The sequence below is a fragment of the Gorilla gorilla genome, chromosome 2 (assembly GCF_029281585.2).
Source record: "Gorilla gorilla gorilla isolate KB3781 chromosome 2, NHGRI_mGorGor1-v2.1_pri, whole genome shotgun sequence".
Taxonomy (NCBI): Eukaryota; Metazoa; Chordata; class Mammalia; order Primates; family Hominidae; genus Gorilla; species Gorilla gorilla.
Window position 1 is genome coordinate 130853662 of NC_086017.1, and position 17302 is coordinate 130870963.

At 37.5% G+C, this 17302-nt stretch overlaps 1 protein-coding gene across 2 annotated transcripts in view; it reads right to left on the bottom strand.

Moving 5' to 3' along the window:
* GSK3B (glycogen synthase kinase 3 beta) overlaps positions 1-17302 on the bottom strand; it is a 273914-nt gene that overhangs the window by 171081 nt on the left and 85531 nt on the right. For both annotated transcript variants that reach the window (XM_019024078.4, XM_031009212.3), the window contains exon 2: positions 10131-10324. In XM_019024078.4, the coding sequence (XP_018879623.1) occupies positions 10131-10324 (194 nt within the window). The remainder of the gene's footprint in view (positions 1-10130; positions 10325-17302) is intronic.

The following is a 17302-nucleotide window of genomic DNA, read 5'->3' on the forward strand; positions in this document are numbered from 1 at the left end:
AGAAATTTCTAAAGCCTGACTAAGCCAAAACTTCTGAAAGACATAAAAGTAGATTTGAACAAATGGAAAAATATTTCTTATTCCTGGCTAAGATAATTCAAGCTCACAAATATATCAGTTCTTCCTATATTAATTTATAAATAAAATCCCAATTTAAAAGATCAACACTTTTTTTATAAAGTTAGATAAACTGATGCCAAAGTTCATATAGAAAAATAAATATGTAAAAATAGGTAGGAAAACACCAAAAAGAAAAGCTACAAGGGCATATTAACCCTATCAGACATTAAAACATACTATAAAGTCTCTATAATCAAAACGGTATAGTAGTGACACATGAATATGCAAACAGCTTAGTGGAATAAAATGGAAAGTCCAGAAATAGAGCCAAGTACATGTAGAAATTTAGCATATAATAACAGTAACATCTCAAATAACTGGAACAAAGATAGTCTTCTACTAAATTGTACCCAGACAAGTAGTTAATGATTTAGAAAAGATAAAATTAGATCAATAATTCATACCATAATAGGAATAAACTCCAAATGGATCAGGGATCTAAATGCTAAAACTGAACCCTGATAACTACTAGAGGAAAATATAGATGACTTCCTCTTTAACCTGAGGATAGCTGGAAAGCTTTATAACCATAACACAAAATCCAGATAAAAGAGCAATAAATTCAACTGCATAGAGGGAAGGAAGGACTCTTACATATCAGAAAAAAAAAACTACCATACACAAAGTAAAAATTACACATATCACACCTAATATAAATTCCATAATAAAGTACTCTTCAGGGTTGATTGGGAAAAATCAAAATCGCATTTTTAAAATGGACCAAAAAAAGGACAATTCATACAGACTCACAAAAACAAATAAAATGGACCTTAAATACATGAAAAGATGTTAAAGTGTACTCAAAATAGGAAGATTGTAAATTAAAACTACAATGAGATACCATTTCTCACCTATGAGATTAGCAAAAATTTAAAAAGTAAGGCAACTTTCATAGCCAAAACTATGGACCAACAGGCACTCATACTTAACTAGAGAGAATGCAAATTGGTATAACCTTTATGGAGGGGCATTTAGCAGCTGTAAAAAGGATGAAAAAAAAAAATCTCTGAACTGATATGCAATGATTGCCAGGAAATATAGCTTAAAGAAAAAGCAAAGTACAAAAGAGTATCTCCAATATGGTACCTCCTGTGTAAGGAAGAAAAAAAAAAAAAGAAAATGCACAAACAAGCAGCTATGTGTAAAACAAAACTGAGGAAAAGTAAGCCAGAACATAATGAGGTTGGCCATCTACAGGGAGTGAGTGGAAATAAAATAGAAAGAATCGAGAAGAAATGACACTAGATTTCTGACTTTTGGAACCATGTTAGTGTTTCACAGAATGAAAACATAAATAATTTTTTTTAATCAAAAAGAAAGGGGGTGAAGTTCTAAGAAGTGATACATACAGAAACAGATGAACCTAACTACTTCAAATTAATAGTCTATGCTACAGGAAAAAATTAAAATTAAAAAAAAGAAAAACCCAAATACTTTTTGAATATAATATAAAATCCATATGCCTTTCAAGCTAAAGATAAAAAACAAACAGTGAACTCTTAGTAAGTCCAACTCTGCCCCCAGGGATATGAGTTAGCAGCTCTGAAACTAGCTTGTAAATTCTAGGATTGAGCAAATAAGTAAATATATTGTGGATAACAGCAGCCAGGTTTTCTCAGTTCAGAAAGAGGAGTTACAAATATAGAAATAAAGAAGGCTAGAGTGAACTCTGTGATGTTGCTCTGCAATTAAAAGTATTAATTTTTAATAGAAAGAAATACAGAAAAAAAGTGTGAATATGCTTGCACACATGTGCACACACATACACCTATTGTCTAGTTCTATTGGCTAAGGGGATCTAGATCCAGCTTGAAAGGGCTTTCGCTGGCCAAATCTGAAGCAATTTTTTTTGAGACAGAGTCTCGCTCTGTCGCCCAGGCTGGAGTGCAGTGATGCAATCTCGGCTCACTGCAAGCTCCACCTCCTGGGCCATTCTCTTGCCTCAGCCTCCCTTACAGGCGCCCGCCACCACGCCCAGCTAATTTTTTCTATTTTTTAGTAGAGACGGGGTTTCACCATGTTAGCCAGGATGGTCTCAATCTCCTGATCTCGTGATCCGCCCGCCTCGGCCGCCCAAAGTGCTGGGATTACAGGTGTGAGCCACTGCACCTGGCCTGAAGCAATCTGAGTATCAAAATAAATGACCAAAGATTATAACCCATTTAATAAAATGAGAGTCAATGAGTCCATATGATATATACAATTAAATGAGAGTCAATGAGTCCGTATGACATATAAAATTAAATGAGAGAAGGGAAAAGCTTTCCTCATAATCCTTAGAGTAGAATCTAATTAATAAAGAAAAAAAGAATTAGAAAATCACCATTTGTAGCCATTATTATAATAATTGATTCTAACAAAAACTCATTAATGCATACTAAAACTAGTTGGTAAAAGCTGGATGAGAAAAAGGTTATTTATGTAGTCTAAAAGTATTTTCCTACATATTCCTTATAATTATGAAGAGAAAAACAGTAATTCTACGATAAAGAAACCTAGCAAACACTACCTTAAGTGATAGAAGTGAATATCATCATTAACTAGACAGACATCATGGGTCTCCTGATATAATGCATTAAGAAGAAAAAAATCATTTCTATGACATTCTTTCCAAAAATGAATATGCTGAATCTAATTATGAGGAAACATTACACAAACCCAAATAGCTGTCCTATACTGTTCAAAAACATGAATGTCATGAAAGACAATAAGTGAGGAACTCTTCCTGGTATAGAAGACTAGAGATATCACAACTAAACACATGACCCAGGATTTTCTTGTGCCACAATGGACATTTTTGGAACAACTGGAGATATTTCAATAAAGCCTGTATATTAGATAATAGTATTGTATAATTGTTAATTTCTTGATTTTTTTATAATTATTATGTGGTTACATAAGCGAATGTCTTTGAGTTTGGGAAACAGACACTGAATAATTTAGGGATAAAAGAGCCTCATACTTAAAAGTTGCACTCAAACATTTCAGGAAATAATATGTGTAGCCTGGCACACACGTCTACAATCCCAGTACTTTAGAAGGCCGAGGCAGGAGGATCACTTAAGCCCAGGAGTTTGAGACCAGCCTGGGCAAAACACGGAGACACCATCTCTACAAAAAAAAAAAAAAAAAAAAAATTAAAAACTAGCCAGGTGTGGTGGCGCACACCTACGGTTATCTACTTGGGAGGCTGAGGTAGGAGAATCGCTAAAGCCTAGGAGTTGAAGGCTGCAGTAGCCGTGACTATACCACCGCTCTCCAGCCTGGGTTATACGGCAAGATCTCACCTGAAAAAAATAAAAATAATATATATAGAGAGAAAGAAACTGCAAAAGTGAGTGTGATAAATATTAATATTTGGAAATCTGGATAAAAGGTTTAAGGAAGTTCTTTACAGTAATGGCAATGTTAAGCCTGAAACAATAATTTTTTTTTTTTTTTGAGACGGAGTCTTGCTCTGTCACCAGGCTGGAGTGCAGTGGCGCGATCTCAGCTCACTGCAACCTCCGCTTCCCGGGTTCAAGTGATTCTCCTGCCTCAGTCACCATGCCCAGCTAATTTTTGTATTTTTTAGTAGAGACAGGGTTTCACCATATTGGTCAGGATCTCCTGACATCGTGATCCACCCGCCTCGGCCTCCCAAAGTGCTGGGATTACAGGCATGAGCCACCGCATCCGGCCTAAGCCTGAAATAATTTTTTTTTTTTTTTTTTTTGAGACAGAGTCTCACTCTGTCCCCCAGGCTAGAGTGCAGTGGCGCAATCTTGGCTCACAGCAACCTCTGCCTCCCAGGTTCAAGTAATTCTCCTGCCTCAGCCTTCCAAATAGCTGGGACTACAGGCACATGCCACCACACTTTGCTAATATTTGTATTTTTAGTAGAGACGGGGTTTTGCCATGTTGGCCAGGCTGGTCTCAAACTCCTGACCTCAAGTGATCCTCCTGCCTCAGCCTCCTGAAGTGCTGGGATTACAAGCGTGAGCCACCATTCCTGGCCTAAGCCTCAAATTATATCAAAATAAAAAGTAGCAAAAATCAAATGATTTATGTATATGAAACTAATTTTTAAACTACAAAATGCTATGTGTGCACATTATTACTTTCAAACCGCTCATTAGACAAAACTCTGCATTTATTAAATTAATTGGTGAAATACCCACACAATCCTAGCATAGGCTAAGTTGCAAGTTTCAAGTGTTTGTTATTCTTAAACCACTGTCTGTACATCTTCTCCATCAAAACATGAAAAAAGGACAAAAACCATAATAAAACATTAGATCTACTATTTTGTTACCTAAGCAATAGATCCCCACTTTCTCTGTCAATAAGTACATATAAAAACCATAGTATCTAATACACAATTTCTTGCAAGCCAAGGCTTTGGGTGCTCTCTTGCTTTATTATTTTATTTTCCTGACTCACATCCTTTTATTTTCAGCCAGGTTACTTGTTCCTCTCTGTAATGCATGAAAAGTATTCAAATTCCCAGTGAGGACAATCAGAAGTATTACTGTGTTTTACCCTATGCTACCCAATATAAATAGTTTTATTTAGTGTTTTTTTTTTTTAATAAAAAGAGACAGGGTCTCACTGTTTATTAATAGTTTTATTTAAATGTTTGTTTTCAGAGTTCTACAGTTCTTTTACATAGGGACACATTTTCAATCTTTAATCAAAGTATTTGACATATTCTTTGTTTAGAACCTTCTTAAAAAGGAATAGTGATGAAAGATACAATGATTAGAAAAAAGGTAGAACAGCTGGTTCCTTGAAAAGAGATGATAACTAAAGCAAGCTATATAGCAAGTCTGACTGAGAAAAACAAAAAATAAAAGAAAGCACTAATACATAAAATACCTCCAAAAAAAAAAATCACAATGTTAAAACACCTGGAGCAAATAGGATTATTAGAAAGCAAAACTGACTGAATATTATCATGTTTATATATTACATTTAGATCATAGGGAAAAAAACCATAAACCCTATATGAAAATCAGTGTCTAATCATAATAAAAACTGTTCATCTAACAACAGAAAACAAAACAACAAAAACACTCTAGTTCACCAGTAACATATTAAACTCAGGTTTCTAGGTAAGCTAGAAAATTATAATGAACATGTAATAATATTTAAAAAAGCAACACAGTAAAGTACCCTACTAAAGGGCCTCAGCACATTAAATGCATCTAGAAGATGCCCAAGTTCAAAACCAACGGAGGAGGCAGTGTTCAAATGCCTAAAACAAGACATATTTACATGGAGGAAGACTTGCATTTACATGGAAGATGTATTTACATGGAGGAAGACTTGCATTTACATGAAGATGTATTTACATGGAGGAAGACTCCCATTCCCAAGAGCAACAGAAAAATTACTACACATATCTAGATTAAAAAAGTAAGAAAAGTTTAAAACCTACATAACTATAAAGTTTTATATCAAAAATGGATTAAATGCTGAGAATTATCACATTTCTGGATGGGAAGGCTGAATATTGTAAATCTGCACATTCTGCCCAACTAATCTGCAAATTTTACACAATTTTAATCAAATCTAAAGTTTGTTTTTGTTTTGTTGGGGTTGCAGGAGAAACATCACAGGCTGATGATATTTGATACACAGATTTTTTTAAGAGAAAAAACAAGGAACATTCAAAATATGCTGTTAGTTATCATCAGAGAAGTGTTACATAAGCCAAAATGGACAAATCAGCGGAAAAGAAAAGGAAACCCAGAAGAAAATCCAATGTATATATGGTAACATAATACATGGTTTTTAAAATGGCATTTGCCCACCAGTGGGAAAAGGATAAACTTTATAAAAATGGTTTCTGAGACAATGACCTACTACTTGGGGAAAGGTTAAGTTATATTACTACTTTACACTACATCCCAACATATAACCCCAGAAAAATTAAAGAAATATGTGAAAATAAAATTCCTAGAGAAAACGACATTATTTATAAGCAAGATAGAACAGGTCCTTTCTCAGCATTATACCAAAGCCCAAATCAACAATATCTGAAAAGCAGAAGATATCACAAGCAAAGTCAACACAAACTGAAATTATTTTTTCTCACTTTGAGATGATGACAGGATGGTTCATATTATTGTGGAGGCAGCTTCTAGGATGGCCCTAAATGATACCTGCCTCCTGGTATTCACATCCTTGTTTAATCACCTCACCAATATTAGGTTAGAAAAAAAACTGTGGTTTCTGTCTTGGGCTTACTATTTTTCCAGTGGATCCCTTGCCATGTAGGAAGCTAACTGGTAAGACCTCAGAAAGCCCAGTGAACAGGCCCATGTGGCAAGGGACCAAAGTCTGCCAACAATCACATAGTACACTTGGGGACAGATATTTCCTCCTTCAGACAAACCTTCAGATGAGACTGCAGCTCCCCAGCTGATGCCTGAATTCAGTCTAGTGAGAGGCCCCGGGCCAGAGGTTCCTAGCTAAGCCATGCCTGAATTTCCAACGCACAGAAGCACTGAGATGATAAAATCTTTGTTGCTCTACAAGATTACATTTTAAATGGGTTTTAACAAATGAGTAAGGAAGACACACACTCTAAAAGGGGTAAAAAGGGTCACAACATGTAAAATGGTGTTGTAAATTAAAATAATTTTTCAGGGCCAGGCATGATGATTCAGACCATAATCCCACCACTTTAGGAAGCCAAGAGGGAGAACCAGTTTAGGCCAGGAGCTCAAGACCAACCTGGGCCATGTAGTGAGATGAGTCTCTACAAAAAATTTAAAACAGAAAAGAAAGTAACAAAATATAAAAATAATTTTTCACCTACAGAATTGAAAAACATAAAAATACTCCTACTATCTAAAGGCTACACAGGAAATGGGCATTACCCATATTCAAATAATGTACATTTAAATGGATAAAATCTAACTGGAAGACAGCCTATATCAAGGTTTAAAGTGCTCTCCTATATCAAGGTTTAAAGTTTAAACCCTAGAATTCTACTTTTATAAACTGTATTCTGATAAAGCACATATATACAATGTTTGGCAGGGAAAAAAAATTTTAATAGCTATCAATTGAACAATGGCTAATTAGGGTATATCCACACAATAAAATATAATGCAACCATTAGAGAATGAAATAAAACCAATCTCTCTTGAGAAGGAGAAAGAGGGTGTGGTTTAAATATTTTGATAGAAAGACGTTATGACACTGTGAGAATCTGATACTATGATATAGAAAGAGGATGAATACTGTGAGAGAAAGAGAGAAGGGGTAGAGGGGCTTGATACAGTGAGGATAAAATGTGATAAGGCACTGGAGAGTCTGTCTAGATTCGAATCCTTGCTCATCCATCCACTTGCCAACTGTGTGACCCTGACAAGTTAATTTAAAATTTCTTTGTACTTAGGTTTCCTTATCCAAATAATAACAATATCAATCATACAGTACTAATGGTAAGAATTATGTAAAACTACTCATGTCAAAAAATACATATAGTAAGTATCTGCTATCATCATTAACTACCAATCCCAAAAAATGGAATGTGTGGGTATTTAGGAGACAAATATTTTAAAAATGGAGACCCTGTCATAAAAAATATGGAATTTCCTAGTTTATGGACAATATGGGCTCGAGGAATTTAGAATAGCAAGATCTCCATAGCTGACTTGAATCATCTGGGAAGTTTCATACAGGAAGAATTTGACCTGAGTTTTCATAAATGCACAGAATTTAGATAGCAGGAGAATGGGAGTGATAGAAGAGCTGAATAAAAGCAGAGTGGTCATAGAGAAGAACATATTTAAAGGACGGTAACATAAAAAGTTTGGAAAGTTAAGTATCTGGAGAAAATGGAAGACTATGGAAGTTTCTGAGTACACAAGTAAACTAGGCAGGTTTTACTTTCTAGACTATGAAGAACCATAGAAGATTTATGGGCAAGAGAAACAACATGACCAATGAGAACTCTGGGATTATTCTAGTCTTAGTACACAGACGAGATTAGAAAGGAGAAGACTAAGGTACACGTTTATATGTGGTTAAGCCAAATAATGACAGGTTCTGACTAGAATAGTAGTGAAGAGAAAGAAAAAAAAGAGACACAGCCACAAGGCAGTATGAGGAAAAAAGAAAATCAAGTTAAACAATGACTGGATATTAGGGATGAGCAAATGGAACAGTCTGAATAACAGTGAATTATAAAACCATTAAAAAGAAAAGGCAAATCCAAAGTTCTGGGAACTAGTAGGAGAGATTTCCATTGAGTCTTAAAAGTTAAGTCATAGTTAGATAAGATGGCTTGCCAATTTGAGATAACAGTACAATATTCAGATATCAAGATCCAGTGGGCATTTGACAACATGAGACTAGTACTTGGGGGAGAGGTGAGAACTGAAAACAAAAACAACTGAATTTTTAAAAATTCTTTAGAATGTTCCAGACATTTACAGCAGATGGACACTAGAATGTGGTATAACTAGTGATATACCAGAACAGTGATCACTTCTTCTTGTTATATCCCTTCATGTTTATCATAGATCCTGGCACATAGGAGGCTCCCACTAAAATGTTGCAGAGGTTGGAAGAGTAGGAAAGTGAGCAACGCTGCATAGTGACAGAGGCTTAATTACACCCAGTGTCTTCTGACTCTCTCTGCTATACCACAACACAGAGATGACATCTGAGCTTCCACGCATAGGCTCCCCAAATGAGGTACAAAAAATGAAAATACATGACGAGAACTGAATTTTGGGATTGCTAGTGTCTAAAGGCACAAGGACAAGAAAAAAAAGGGAAGATAGCAAAAAAAAAAAAAAAAGTTACGAGAAAAATGGATAGTGTTGTAATATGGTTTGGATGTTTATCCCTTTCCAAACCTCATGTTGAAATGTAATCTTTTTTTTTTTTTTTTTTTTTTTTTTTTTTGAGACAGAGTCTCGCTCTGTCCCCCAAGCTGGAGTGCAGTGGCACGATCTCAGCTCACTACAAGCTCTGCCTCCCGGGTTCACGCCATTCTCCTACCTCAGCCTCCCAAGTAGCTGGGACTACAGGCGCCCACCACCATACCCGGCTAATTTTTTGTATTTTTAGTAGAGACGGGGTGGAGCCTGGTGGGAGGTATTGGATCAAGGGGGTCAACCACTCATGAATGGGTTAGCACCATCCCCTTGTTGATGAGTGAGTTCCCACTCAGTTAGTTCACAGGAGATCTGGTTATTTAAGAGAGTCTGGGGACGGGCATGGTGGCTCACGCCTGTAATCCCAGCACTTTGGGGGGCTGAGACAGGCAACTTGCCTGAGCTCAGGAGATTGAGACTAGCTTGGACAACATGGCAAAACCCCATTTCTACAAAATAGTAATAACAATAATAATAATAATAAAGTCTGGATCTCCCCCTTCATGCTCTGGCTCAGCTCTTGCCATGTGATGCACCTACTCGCCCTTCACCTTCTGCCCATGATTAGAAGTTTCCTGAGACAATTACTAGAAGCAGATGTCTGCACCACACTTCCTGTACAGCTTGCAGAATTGTGAGCCAATTAAACCTCTTTTCTTTATAAATTACTCAATATCAAGTATTCCTTTATAGAGATGCAAAAACAGACTAAGACAAGTTGCAACATGGATTAAAAAAATTTTTTGAAAAAAGGAAGCATAGTCAAATACATAAAATGCTTATACGCGACAGGCAGTGTTCCTCTGGTCTACATCAACACAGTACAAGGGTGAGGACAGGTCACTTTTTATAGCATAAATTAAGAAATTTTAACTTACCTTTCACAGGATTAAAAAATACATATATTACATATGTCATCTGTAATGACTACAAAAGTAATACTGCAATCTTCAGTGAATGTTATCTCTACAAAATACATGACTAGAAATAAAATCACTACAATGGTTGAGCTGAACAAAAATGAGCACAATAGAAGAAATTTGAAGCAAAAAGAAGCAACTGAAAAAAATAATCATTTATGGTACATGTATTACGACAGCAACAAAATATATGAAATACTGGACATTTTACCTTAAATCTCTTGTCCTGCAATACTTTCTTGATGGCGACCAGTTCTCCTGAATCACAAAGTTTGGCTTGATATACCACACCAAATGATCCATTTCCAATCACTTTAGTGTCTGTATAGCTGACTTCTTGTGGCCTGTCTGGACCCTGCCCAGGAGTTGCCACCACTGTTGTCACCTTGCTGCCGTCCTTGTCTCCTAAAGGAAGAAAGGAAATTTTTTTTTTCACGAGAACTGTAAGGAATTAAATAGAGAAAACTGCCAAAATATACAAGGTAAACTATATTCTTTATTTTTTATTTTATTTTATTTTTTGAGATGGAGTCTCACTCTTGTCACCCAGGCTGTACTGCAGTCACACAATCTCGGCTCACTGCAACCTCCGTCTGCCGGGTTCAATCAATTCTCCTGCCTCAGCCTCCCGAGTAGCTAGGATTACAGGCACCTGCCACCATGTCCGGCTAATTTTTGTATTTCTAGCGGAGACGAGGTTTCACCATGTTGGCCAGGCTGGTCTTGAACTCCTGACCTCAGGTGATCCGCCCTCCTTGGCCTCCAAAGTGCTGGGATTACAGGCATCAGCCACCACGCCTGGTCAAAGTAAACTATATTCTTTACTACAAATTATTTTTAGTTTATTACATGTAATTACTTCAATTACTTGTTTCAATTATAAGTCATTTTTTAAACTCCCATGTATTCAGTCATTCTATAGACCAGACACAATGCTTAGTTTCAACCCCATGAGGTAGACAGTACTGTTCCCATATTATAGGTAATAGGAAGAATGTTAAATTTGCCCATGGTCAAATAGCAAAAGGTGAACCCATAAGAGTCTGACCTTATCCATCCAATTCTAAAAGGCCTTAGGGCTTTCCTCTAGACCTTATTTTACTTGAAAATAAAATATGTGCAAATAAAAATGTTTAAAACTTCTCTCTTCAGATCCTTCTCCATTTAGGAAAGTAAGGCTTTGAGTGTTTGCTTTCCTGAATCTTCTTTTTAGCAAAGTAGAAGACCTCTCAGAGAAAGCTCAGGTGGAGAAAAGAATGTTAATTTGGGGTTAACAGATAAAAAATTTAAATAATTCAACCCATTCTGAACTGAGGCCCAATTATATAAGCATATTACTGGCTCCAGGGTCTCTATTCACTCATAGACCTCTTCTTTCCTTTTTTGCCTTCTCTCACCCCAGTAGCAATCCAACGGCTCTCTTCAATTCAGGCACAAGAGCCACCTCCTACTTCACTAGGGATAGTCCACAGTCACCATCTTGTTTTCTGAATTCTTAACCAATTCTGTGTATTATGCTACCTAGTATCTGATCTAAAAGAGCTTTACATTGTTCTTTTAGTGACTTCAACGTACACAAAAATGTCTACTGTTTCTTCTCTCTTCCCTGACAAATCTAAAACCAATTCTCAGTACAATATAAGTCCTTAGGCTCACTTATTGGACTTTTATTTTTTCCTGTTATTCTTCCATTACAATTTTCTTTTTAAAATACTAACTGAATTCCAATTAACCTAATAAAAGAAAAGTAATATAATATTTACGAGTATTTTTCTCTGTGAAATATAAATTGCTAGATAAATGAATATCCAAATGCACTAGTGGAATATTATAACCAATATTTATATCCATTTAAATTCACAGAAGTATTAATATACATAAAAGCCAGTGAATGTCTGTGACCAATTAACACTTTCATTTGTAAGATGGCATTCATGGTCACTTCCAAGATGGCCGAATAGGAACAGTTCTGGTCTACAACTCCCAGGAAGATCGATGCAGAAGACAGGTGATTTCTGCATTTCCAACTTAGGTACCTGGTTCATCTCACTGGGACTGGTTGGACAGCAGGTGCAGCCCATGGAGGGAGAGCCAAAGCAGGGTGGGGCACTGCCTCACCTGGGAAGCACAAAGGGTTGGGGGATTTCCCTTTCCTACCCAAGGGAAGGCATGAGTGGCTGTACCTGGAGGAGCAATACACTCCTGCCCAAATACTGCACTTTCCCAATGCTCTTCGCAACAGGCAGACCAGGAGATCCCCTCCCATGCCTGACTCGGTGGGTCCCACGCCCACACAGCCTTGTTCGCTGCCAGCGCAGCAGTCTGAGATCAACCTAAGACGTGGGAGCTTGGTGGGGGGAGGGGCGTTTGCCATTGCTGAGGCTTGAGTAGGCAGTTCTATGCTCACAGTGTAAACAAAGCAGCAGGGAAGCTCAAACTCAGCAGAGACCACCACAGCTGAGCAAGGCCTACTGCCTCTCTAGATTCCACCTCTGGGGGCAGGGCATATCTGAACAAAAGGCAGCAGACAGCTTCTGCAGACTTAAACGTCCCTGCCTGACAGCTCTGAAGACAGCAATGGTTCTCCCAGCATGGCATTTCAGCTCCCGATAAGGGACAGACTGTTATCCAAGTGGTTCCCTGACCGGGAGATATCTCCCAGTAATGGCCAACAGACACCTCATACAGGTGGGTGCCCCTCTGGGACGAAGCATCCAGAGGAAGGATCAGGCAGCAATATCTGCTGTTCTGCAGCCTCCTCTGGTGATACCCAGGCAAACAGGGTCTGGAGTGGACCTCTAGCAAACTCCAATACACCTGCAGCTGAGGTACCTGACTGTTAGAAGGAAAACTAACAAACAGAAAGGAATAGCATCAACATCAACACAAAGGACATCCACACCAAAACCCCATACGTAGGCCACCAACATCAAAGACCAAAGATAGATAAAACCACAAAGATGGGGAGAAACCACAGCAGAAAGGTTGAAAATTCCAAAAACCATAACGCCTCTTCTCCTCCAAAGAAACACAAATACTCGCCAGCAAGGGAACAAAACTGGACGCAGAATGAGTTTGACAAGATGACAGAGGTAGGCTTCAGAAGGTCAGTAACAACAAACTTCTCCAAGTTAAAGAAGTATGTTCTAACCCATTGCAAGGAAGCTAAAAACCTTGACAAAAGGTTAGACGAATGGCTAACTAGAATAAACAGTGTAGAGAAGAGCTTAAATGACCTGATGGAGCTGAAAACCAGAGTATGAGAACATGGTGAAGCATACACAAGCTTCAGTAGCTGATTCAATCAAGCAGAAGAAAGGATATCAGTGATTGAAGATCAAATTAATGAAATAAAGCGAGAAGACAAGATTAGGAAAAAAAAGAGTGAAAAGAAGCGAACAAAGCCTTCAAGAAATACGGCATTATGTGAAAAGACCAAATCTACGTTTGAATGGTGTACCTGAAAGTGATGGGGAGAATGGAACCAAGTTAGAAACCACTCTTAAGGATATTCATCAGGAGAACTTCCCCAACATAGCAAGGCAGGCCAACATTCAAATTCAGGAAATACAGAGACCACCACAAAGATACTCCTCGAGAAGAGCAACCCCAAGACACATAATTGTCAGATTCACCAAGGTTTAAGTGAAGGAAAAAATGTTAAGGGCAGCCAGAGAAAGGTTGGGTTACCCACAAAGGGAAGGCCATCAGACTAACAGCAGATCTCTCGGCAGAAACTCTACAAGCCAGAGGAGAGTAGGGGGAAAATATTCAACATTCTTAAAGAAAAGAATTTTCAACCCAGAATTTCATATCCAGCCAAACTAAGCTTCATAAGTGAAGGAGAAATAAAATCCTTTACAGACAAGCAAATGCTGAGAGATTCTGTCACCACCAGGCCTGCCTTACAAGAGCTCCTGAAGGAAGCACTAAACATGGATAGCAACAGCCGGTAACAGCCATTGCAAAAACATGCCAAATTATAAAGACCATCGATGCTAAGAAGAAATTGCATCAATTAATGGACAAAATAACCAGCTAGCATCATAATGACAGGATCAAATTTACATATAACAATATTAAACTTAAATGTAAATGGGCTAAATTCCCCAATTAAAAGACACAGGCTGGCAAACTGGATAAAGACTCAAGACCCATCAATGTGCTGTATTCAGGAGACCCATCTCACGTGCAAAGACACACACAGGCTCAAAATAAAGGGATGGAGAAAGATCTACCAAGCAAATGAAAAGCAAAAAAAAATCCTGGTCTCTGATAAAATAGACTTTAAACCAACAAAGATCAAAAGAGACAAAGAAGGCCATTACATAATGGTAAAGTGATCAATTCAACAAGAAGAGCTAACTATCCTAAATATATATGCACCCAATACAAGAGCACCCAGATTCATAAAGCAAGTCCTTGGAGACCTACAAAGAGACTTAGACTCCCGCACAATAATAATGGGAGACTTTAACACCCCACTGTCAATATTAGACAGATCAAGGAGACAGAAAATTAACAAGGATACTCAGGACTTGAACTCAGCTTTGGACCAAGCGGTCCTAATAGACACCTACAGAACTCTGCACCCCAAATAAACAGAATATACATTCTTCTCAGCACATCGCACTTATTCTAAAATTGACCACATAATTGGAAGTAAAGCACTCCTCAGCAAATGTAAAAGAACAGAAATCACAACAAACTGTCTCTCAGACCACAGTGCAATCAAATTAGAACTCAGCATTAAGAATCTCATTCAAAACCACACAACTGCATGGAAACTGAACAACCTGCTCCTGAATGACTACTTGGTAAATAACGAAATTAAGACAGAAAGAAATAAGTTATTTGAAACCAATGAGAACAAAGACACAACATACCAGAATCTCTGGAACACATTTAAAGCAGTGTTTAGAGGGAAACTTAGAGCACTAAATGCCCACAAGAGAAAGCAGGAGAGATCTAAATCAACATCCTAACATCACAATTAAAAGAACTAGACAAGCAAGAGCAAACAAATTCAAAAGCTAGCAGAAGACAAGAAATAACTAAGATCAGAGCAGAAGTGAAAGAGATAGAAAAAAAACCTTCAAAAAAAAAAATCAATGAATCCAGGAGCTGGTTTTTTGAAAGATCAACAAAATAGACCACTAGCAACACTAATAAAGAAGAAACGAGAGAAGAATCAAATAGATGCAATAAAAAATGATAAAGGGGATCACCACTGATCCCACAGAAATACAAACTACCATCAGAGAATACTATAAACACCTCTACGCAAATAAACTAGAAAATCTACAAGAAATGGATAAATTCCTGGACACATACACCCTCCCAAGACTAAACCAGGAAGTTGAATCTCTGAATAGATCAATAACAGGTTCTGAAATTTAAGCAATAATTAATAGCCTACCAACCAAAAAAAGTCAAGGACCAGACAAATTCACAGCCGAATTCTACCAGAGGTACAAAGAGGAGCTGGTATCATTCCTTCTGAAACTATTCCAATCAATAGAAAAAAGGGGAATCCTCCCTAACTCATTTTATGAGGCTAGCATCATCCTGATACCAAATGATATCTGGCAGAGACACAACAAAAAAAAAAAGAAATTTAGACCAATATCCCTGAAGAACACTGATGCGAAAATCCTCAATGAAATACTGGCAAATCGAATCCAGCAGCACATCAAAAAGCTTATCCACCACGATCAAGTCGGCTTCATCCCTGGGATGACAGGCTGGTTCAACATATGCAAATCAATAAATGTAATCCATCACATAAACAGAACCAACGACAAAAACCACATGATTATCTCAATAGATGCAGAAAAGGCATTCAACAAAATTCAACAGCCTTTCATACTAAAAACTCTCAATAAACTTGGTATCGATGGAACGTATCTCAACATAACAAGAGCTATTTATGACAAACCAACAGCCAATATCATACTGAACGGGCAAAAGCTGGAAGCATTCCCTTTGAAAACCAGCACAAGACAAAGATGCCCTCTCTCATCCCTCCTAGTCAACATAGTATTGGAAGTTCTGGCCAGGGCAATCAGGCAAGAAAAACCATAAAGCATATTCAAATAGGAGGAGAGGAAGTCAAATTGTCTCTGTTTGACATCTCAGGCCAAACACTCCTTAAGCTGATAAGCAACTTCAGCAAAGTCTCAGGACACAAAATCAATGTGCAAAAATCACAAGCATTCTTATACACCAATAACAGACAAACAGCCAAATCATGAGTGAACTCCCATTCACAATGGCTACTAAAAGAATAAAATACCTAGGAATACAATTTACAAGGGATGTGAAGGACTTCTTCAAGGAGAACTACAAACCACTGCTCAAGGAAATAAAAGAGGACACAAACAAATGGAAAAACATTCCATGCTCATGCATAGGAAGAATCAATATCGTGAAAATGGCCTTACTGCCCAAAGTAATTTATAGCTACCACTGACTTTCTTCACAGAATTGGAAAAAACTACTTTAAATTTCATATGGAAACAGAAAAGAGCCTGCATACCCAAGACAATCCTGGGCAAGAAGAACAAAGCTGGAGGCATCATGTAACCTGACTTCAAACTTTACTACAAGGCTACAGTAATCAAAACAGCATGGTACTGGTACCAAAACAGATATATAGACCAAAGGAATAGAACAGAGGCCTCAGAAATGCCACCACACATCTACCACCATCTGATCTTTGACAAATCTGACACGCAGAGGCAATGGGGAAAAGATTCCCTATTTAATAAATGGTGCTGGAAAAACTGGCTAGCCATGTGCAGAAAACTAAACTGGACCCCTTCCTTACACCTTATAGAAAAATCAACTCAAGGTGGATCAAAGACTTAAACGTTAAGACCTAGGTCCATAAAAATCCTAGAAGAAAACCTGGGCAATACCATTCAGGACATAGGCATGGGCAAAGACTTCATGTCTAAAACACCAAAAGCAATGGCAACAAAAGCCAAAATTGATAAATAGGATCTAATTAAACTAAAGAGCTTCTTCACAGCAAAAGAAACAGAATGGGAGAAAAATTTTTGCAATCTATCCATCTGACAAAGGGCTAATATAAAGAATCTACAAAGAACTTACACAAATTCACAAGAAAAAAGCAAACGACCCCATCAAAAAACGGGCAAAGGATATGAACAGACACAACTCAAAAGAAGACATTTATGCAGCCAACAGACATATGAAAAAATGCTCATCATCACTGGTTATTAGAGAAATGCAAATCAGAACCACAATGAGATACCATCTCATGCCAGTTAGAATAGCGATCATTAAAAAGTCAGGAAACAACAGACGCTGGAGAGGTTGTGGAAAAATAGGAACACTTTTACACTGTTGGTGGCAGTG